At 39.7% G+C, this 7,595-nt stretch overlaps 2 protein-coding genes across 4 annotated transcripts in view; one reads left to right on the top strand and one right to left on the bottom strand.

Annotated features, from left to right (window-relative positions):
• Positions 1-5,542, top strand: part of LOC119269196 (inositol hexakisphosphate and diphosphoinositol-pentakisphosphate kinase VIP1-like) — a 29,501-nt gene extending 23,959 nt beyond the window's left edge. For all 3 annotated transcript variants that reach the window (XM_037550983.1, XM_037550982.1, XM_037550984.1), the window contains 11 exons: positions 240-362; positions 756-994; positions 1,103-1,147; positions 2,006-2,072; positions 2,430-2,501; positions 2,763-3,001; positions 3,079-3,136; positions 3,347-3,514; positions 4,255-4,329; positions 4,415-4,633; positions 5,115-5,542. In XM_037550983.1, the coding sequence (XP_037406880.1) occupies positions 240-362; positions 756-994; positions 1,103-1,147; positions 2,006-2,072; positions 2,430-2,501; positions 2,763-3,001; positions 3,079-3,136; positions 3,347-3,514; positions 4,255-4,329; positions 4,415-4,633; positions 5,115-5,123 (1,314 nt within the window). In that variant the 3' untranslated portion in view covers positions 5,124-5,542. The remainder of the gene's footprint in view (positions 1-239; positions 363-755; positions 995-1,102; positions 1,148-2,005; positions 2,073-2,429; positions 2,502-2,762; positions 3,002-3,078; positions 3,137-3,346; positions 3,515-4,254; positions 4,330-4,414; positions 4,634-5,114) is intronic.
• Positions 5,543-5,657: 115 nt separating this feature from the next.
• On the bottom strand, positions 5,658-7,106 carry LOC119269197 (uncharacterized protein At1g27050-like). The gene is made up of 2 exons (XM_037550985.1): positions 6,707-7,106; positions 5,658-6,010 (listed from the first exon to the last, which is right to left on the bottom strand). Exons 1-2 carry the CDS (start codon positions 7,037-7,039, stop codon positions 5,834-5,836), a joined length of 510 nt encoding a protein of 169 aa, XP_037406882.1. The 5' UTR covers positions 7,040-7,106; the 3' UTR covers positions 5,658-5,833.
• Between the last annotated feature and the right edge of the window lie 489 nt (positions 7,107-7,595).

Here is a 7,595-nt window from a genome sequence, read left to right as displayed (position 1 = left end):
GGGGATAACTCATAATACCCAAAAACTCGATCGCACTAAGAAATTAGAGAGTGAAAACTATAGATGATATTTAGAACTGAATGAAGTAAAACGATTAGCTGTTAGAAGGAAATTGAACCAATTGTGCAAATATAAGCCTCAGTGAGACTATCCTGTGCTTATGATCTTGGATATATTTTGCAATAAACGTTTCATGTTGAGATTGAGTCCAATGTTTCTAAAATGCCCGTTCACTGCAGGCTCAGTTGCATGATATTATCATCTCTTCAAAAGTTGCAAATGGTGGTGATCCTGCGGGGTTTCCATGGATGGTTGATGGGGCTGATGTGTCTACAAATGCTGCTCAGCTTCTAACAGATTTGGTAAATCCATTAGATATCTTCTTTCATTTCCCTTGAATTCTAGATTTATACTTTTTATACAAGAGTGACTTGATTCCCCCACCCTTTCCAAAATAAAAGCTCTTGTTCGAGTCGGGAACAAACCCTATACTCCAAACCGGGCTACTGTCAAAACTGGTGCATGGTATCCCGAAAACTGGTTGAAATTTTGTGTTTTGCCATGTCGGCCACAGGTTCCACACAAATGTGCTACTTCTTCTCTATTTCTCGCTTCAATTGCCATGAATCGCGAATGCCCCAGAGAATGCCAAAACTATTGCTCATTCTTCTCACTTAAAACATCCAGCAATATCTTCAACACACTCTAATATGTCAATTATAATGGTAGTAACTAAGTTGTCCCTCTCTGATCAGGCTGAGTTAACAAAAGAAATAACTTCACAAGTGAAGCGGCTCTCTGATGATGAAAATGAGGAGGTTGCAACCGATAGTGACTCACCTAATCATCCTTATGATCAAGCGAAGGCACTATGGAGAACAGAAATTGACATGGACCGCATCGCTGCTGGATTGCCTTGTGGCAGCGAAAGCTTCCTTTTGATGTTTGCTCGTTGGAAGAAACTAGAGAGGGATCTCTACAATGAAAGGAAAAAGTATGGCTCCCAGCTTTAACATTCTTATCGAGTGCTTGCCCGTTTAGAAGTCCTCTTAAGGAAATGCAGCCTTGTGTAACCATTGTCAGAATTCTCTCTATAATGCAGGCGCTTTGACACTACACAGATTCCCGATATATATGACTCTTGCAAGTAGGTAACAGTCTATCCCTCAGATTCTTACTTCTGTTTGGGTTTTGTCTTTACAGAAGAGCTGAATATATGTTTTCATATACTCTTCTGTAAGATCTCTGGAAATTACTGCCAGACCCATTCAAAGTTGTCTTTTATAATGAGCTTGCAAGATGGTAACACCCTGCATCTTTCCTGAAAACTAGCAGTGATATAATTTTCCATGTTCCTCTTCCAACTAAATCTGGGAAACAGCTATAAAAAAGGCAAACAGCTGGCCTTTATTTTCTGATAAAGATCGAATAGAAGTGCTATGGAAAATCATAGCCAACAACTTTTTGGTGTCTGACAACTTAGTTAATCTTTTGCTGTCACTGTCTATTTTCCATGCTCAGCAATAGACCTACTTCAACAAGAATAATGAGTTACTTGCCTCATGTAGGCGTCATTTGGTACAAAGACCTACTTTAACAAGAATAGTGAGTTCACTGAAGGGTCATAGGACAATAAATTTCTGATCTCATACTCTGCCCAAGTCCCGGAGAAGATCTGAGCTTACCTGCAGGTCTTTTTAGCCTTGATTAGTGTTATATATGCTGCTCTGGTGGATCACTTCAAATTTCAAATGGAGGTATCACAAAGAGAAAGAAATATCACCGTACCAACACTGTTTTGCCTTTTTTGCTGATTGCTTTCCGGTGCCTGTGTGCATCTGCTGTGTGCATTATTTTTCTTTAAATATTTTATTTCTTATATTCAAAGCTTCCTGTGCTTATTCAAAATGGCATGATGCATCTGAAGAAGATGGTGGTTCTTCATTTCTGCACATCACCTTTAAGCTGATCTGTCATTATTTTCTAATAATACTGTACATGACAGGTATGACCTTCTGCATAACTCACATCTAAATCTTAATGGTCTGCATGATCTCTTCAAAGTATCTCAGGTAAACCGAGCATGTTTCTCATCCCCAAAATAAAACAGAGTTGATAGATGCAATACTCCCCGCTGTTGATCATTTTATTCGGTGCTGGAGCTATCCGGGCCCAAGAAGTCCTCAGTCCTTGATTTTTTGGCATACAGTGTGACAAAAAGAGTGTCATTTTTGTGAAACAAAATATGAGAAGTGTAGTATTTTGATAGTTTGATGAAAGTATGCCTAGTCTTACGAAACGTACTCTTCAATTTGATGTTTCCTCATTCCAGTGCTATCTCTCGATCCATTTTCAGCCCAATATTTTTGTTTTCTGAAATTTTCTGCTCTACATTTCTAATTATTTTGTTGTGTTACTATTTCACTCAGTTGCTAGCTGATGGTGTCATTCCAAACGAGTACGGGATAAATCCGAAACAAAAACTCAAAATAGGTTCAAAGGTATTGTCTTTTGAATTGATTCTGTAAGTTGGGTTTGTTCAATGTGACGTATCTTGTATAGTTGTATATTCAATTGCTCATTATGCAGTATTTATTGTAAATAAGAAGATAAAGTTATTTAGACAGGGAGGATGCTGAATATAAATAAACTGATAACTTATGGACAATCCGCAGACATTCTACTACTCAACGCTAGGGTGTTTTCCCCTTTGTTTCGTGGTAAAAATCATCACGTTCTATTTCTTCTGTCCATTTCTGCAGATAGCACGCCGTTTATTGGGCAAGATACTGATTGACCTGCACAACACCAGACGAGAGATTACCGAGGTAGCTGCTGAATCTAGTACACGACATGATCCAATAGTAGTATCTTCTACAAAACGTAAGGAGAGGTGTTACCATGATAGTGTTAGGAATGAGAGTTTTGAAGGATCTAGCACAGACGAGAAGTCAGTTGATCTAGATTCCCATAAAGAAACAAAATACTGCTTAGATCCGAAGTAAGTAACTTACCAAGAATTCCAGTCATTTTGACTTCTGAATGATACAAACAGATAAGCAAATAATCTTCCTGCAGATATGCAAATGTGATGGATCCCGAGAGACGTGTTCGAACAAGGCTCTATTTTACATCGGTATGTAGATGATCTTCAACCTTTATTTCTTTTTTGCAAGATTTTTTTGTTCATTTGTGCTTTCTCGTGTTATGACATCATAGAGCATGAAATATCAATCATGCTCATTTTTTACATTCTCAATAAATTAAGTGTATCCTGGAGTAGTTTTCTTGTTCACTCGTTTTCTCCTCAGAAGCGACTCAAGATTTTGTTCTTCTCTTCTTGTAGGAATCACATATACATTCTCTAATGAACGTACTTCGATACTGCTATTTGGACGAGTCTCTGAATGGAGAAGAGAGTCTTATCTGCAAAAATGCTTCAGATCGTCTATTTAAAACAAAGGAACTTGACTACATGAGTTACATTGTGTTGCGTATGTTTGAGAATACGGAGGTATTAAAATTCCCTTAACCATGTGTGATGGATCGTCGTACCTTTGCAGTGTTTGTTACTAACTTCACCAACGAAAAGCAAACAGTACAATTATTACTGTCTTTATCTTTTATTTTTTAGAAAAGGATCTACTATTAAATGTGTAAATACACTTGTTTTCTTACATGTTACTTGGTGCAGTATAATTGCTATCAAATTGATACAAACTTGTGAAACCTGCAGTAAATAGCTGATGTAGTTTCCATCTCTTGGTATAAACAAGTTTGGAACCCAACTTGCCAGCATCATGCCAGGAAAAAACATAAAGCATGACCAATTGAAATACAGATAAATCTTCTACATCTGTTCCAGATTTAGTTTCAGTATCTTGATATTGGGGGAATATTAAGTATTTGTTTCCGTGAATTTAATCCTCAAAATCCCTGATACGGAGAAGCATTAACAGTGGGGTTGCGGCACTGCTTCTTTAAGCAATCTAGTTGCACCCATATTAATTATAATAATGGAGAACAGCATGCCAGCAACTACATCAGTTTCATACAGGTGCTTTTAATGCTTTTAGGATTCATTCCATGGCAATATTTTAGATAAATAATATCTCTGATTCTGTCTTATAAGTTTTGAGGCTTATACCACCTCGAAGTCATGAACTGATTTTCTGGAACAATTAGGACATGCAAGAAACATATCTAACATGAAGCAATGTTGTTTCTTTTCTTTAATTGGCACTACTACTACAGGTGCCTTTGGAAGATCCAAAGAGGTTCCGTATGGAGATGACATATAGTCGTGGCGCAGATATAAGTTGCTTAGAGGTGATTTTGGTTGATTAACATGAATTTGTTCTTAATGAATGCATTACTCTTTAATTCACATGTTTCTTAAAATTTCTCCATGCAGAGTGCAACTAACACAGATTGTTTTCTACCTGATGACCACACAATGCAAATTATGGAACCGGAGCAATTGCAAGAAGTTGGTTCATATCTCACCTTAGACAAATTTGATAAAATGACCCGCCCATTTGCAATGCCAGCTGAAGATTTCCCCCCAGCTACTCATTCTCAATGTTTGGCAGTCCGCTTTTGTGAAGATATCGAATCGCAAGGAGCAAGACGGGTTAATCTCTATCCCTGTTCCTATTATCAATATTGTTGCTAGTGGATAAAACCTTCCTTTCCTGTCTCTTTGTCTTTTATTCCCGTTGCTTTCATTTGATGAAGTGCACACATTTTGTCTTAATAACCTTAGTGCACTATGGCATGCTGTTCTTGAGCTTCATAATCCAAAAAGAGTATGAAGATGCGACCAAGATAATGTTAGAATTATGTCTGCTTTTTTTGACCAATCTATCTGTGTAGAACGTTGGTTACTTCTGACAGTAATCAACCAGTCATATCAACACTATCCTATGAATAATTGGGCAGGCAGATATTATTACAAGGCTATTCTCCTCTTTCAACAAATGATGCATTTTGGCTATACCTTGTATTTAACCTGTTGTGACATTGGCCTAGAATTTACGTCTTCGTTTATCTTACCAGCACACAGATTACTACTTGGGATTCTCCTTAACTTTCTTTATTTTAAAAATTTGTAGCAACATTAGTGACACATGCTGAGTGGTACCCCAAAAGGAAGGCAAGAAGCTTCAAGAATAGCACATAATTGCTCAGTTCAGCTGCAATGTGTTCTGAGTCAGTAAAGTCACCATTTGAAAGAGCTCAAGTAAGTGGTGTACCAACAGACTGAAGTTGATAAAGCACCCAACTATCACCAAGATGAGGCAAGCCATTCAGTGAAAATGCTGGCAAGGTCCAATGACATCATGCTGCAGAAAGAATCTCGCCCACACTGAGAAAGGAACTTGCTCATTTCCCAGATACTAATGTGTAAATAATAGCTTGTGTGTATAGGCTAACTATTTGATACCATTTCTTCCAGGATATACATGGAGTACAGATGATGTGCCCTTTAAATTTTATTGTTGCTACTTTTTATGCTGGTCGAGAACACAATTTTGGTTAACCAGGAGTTGCTTTCTGGTTTCTTTTTTGCCTACATCACTTTGTTTCTAGTACGAATGTAATCATGTATAATGCCTGATTTGCATGGTAGTAAATTAATTCAGTGAAAACTCACATAGTACGACACTGCTTGATCTACACATAGGTTCAATGATGAAGACAAGCAATTAGTTGCAGCCTACAGTGCAACATCACAAGATAGGAGATACCTCGGTTACAGTTAGACACCTAAAGACCCTAATATTGCACAACAGCACACTGATTTCTCCCTTATCTAGAGGAAGAACGCCTATCAGAACAGATCATCATAAGCGACTATTTCTCGCGCTTTGTGGATCGCTTCTGGAGCTATTCTGGAGCTTGGGATGGCCAAAGCATCACTCGCAATATTGTTACTCGCATCCGCTGGGTCTGATTGAACTACGCTTGTCGAATTGTTTGGCGCCTCACTTGCCTGTACAACTAAAACCTGTATCAAACGAAAGAAACACCAATCTGAGTACCAAAGGTTGGCGAATAAAGTGAAAGCAAGACACAGTATACATCTGAAACCCACACCCATACGCTTCATATGAATTGAGCAAGAATCTCACAGAGATCAACAGAGTCTATTGGGTGATGTCAAGCAGTATATCACAGATATAAATGCTTAATTCTGGTCTGTATTCAATTTTGCAAGTCCTGCCATTTTAATCAGTTATTGTTACTGCTATGAAGCACAACATATCAAATAGTCAATCAACTTTGCAGAGATAATGAGTATGCAAATTGATTAGATTACGAAAATCTAGAATGCTTGGGTAAATAAAAATTAAACTACCAAGTGAATGACAAAAGTGAACAACCAGATTGGGTTTGACATGTCTGAACTGAGCTAAAACCTACCAACATAATATGAACCTAAAAGGGGTAATGGACTACCAATGCCTGGTCTAGCCTTGTTAGAGGCATCAGGGAAATTCACGCATTCACCATCAACTAGCTGGTTTGCACCTCAACAAATCCAGCTGTTTTGGCACTACAAGTAAAAGAAGGCTGGAACCTTAACCGGATCTTGCTAGATGTACAGCAAGTTAGCATTGGCCCGAATCTAGCAAAAAATTGGCTCCCCTGATGCTGAATCCAGCAACTGCGACATCACGCTTCAGCAAACGTAGATCTTTACCTTCTTGGATCCGATGGTGATGCCGCACTCGGGGTCGAGGGAAGCGGCAATGGCGGCCGTGGCAGCGGCAGCGGAGCGGAAGGTGACGTGCCCGGTGGCCGCGGCTGCGTCTATGCGAGTGCGCGCGACGGGGCCGTACGCCTCCAGGCGCGACTTTAGCTCTATCACCCCGCACCCGGGCGGCAGCCCGGCGACCATCACTACGGACGGCGCTGGAGCTGGAGCGGCCTCCAGCTCGCCGGGCATCGACTCCAGCGGGCCGCGGCGGCGCTTCGCTGGGGGGTCCGGGCTCGTGCGCCCGCGCTTGCCTCTGCGGCGCGAGCGTCGATTCATAACTCTAGTCCGTACAGATTGAGGGTGCCAGAGCTCAGACTTCAGTTGGTTTCGTGGCTGGTCGCCTTTTGAGACTCTGCGGCGTTGTTTTTCTGATATATGGTTGTGCTACTTGATTTATAATTTCTTTGGAGAAGAACTTAGATTTATACTACCTGTAAATGTGCGGGAGATCAAACAATAACACACGTCTCTAATATCATAAGCATTCTCACCACTCTTCACAAGTCCATGCCCTCTGTTTTAACATCACAACCAGTGGTCATTCGGCGCAGTGAGCTTCCAAAACAATGAACAACATGTCGAACAATGAATCAACTGAGGGTAGGATTTCTCAGGATGTCAATTTGAAACATGAGATTTGGTCCCGAGTCAACTTACTTCAGCTTATTAAAAATAAATAATATTATGAACAAATTTAATAGTAACAATAACATCAAGTAGATTAATCTGGAGTAACGGTGGGAGCAAGCAAAACATGTTTGTTTGTGTTACGCAAGATCATGATTGATATCTGGTCGAGACCTCCTGCCCTTCCAATCACCGTCTGATGTCA

This window comes from Triticum dicoccoides, chromosome 3A (assembly GCF_002162155.2).
Source record: "Triticum dicoccoides isolate Atlit2015 ecotype Zavitan chromosome 3A, WEW_v2.0, whole genome shotgun sequence".
Lineage (NCBI taxonomy): Eukaryota > Viridiplantae > Streptophyta > Magnoliopsida > Poales > Poaceae > Triticum > Triticum dicoccoides.
The sequence above is the reverse complement of the archived record's forward strand: the minus strand, read 5'-3'. Positions and strand labels throughout refer to the sequence as shown.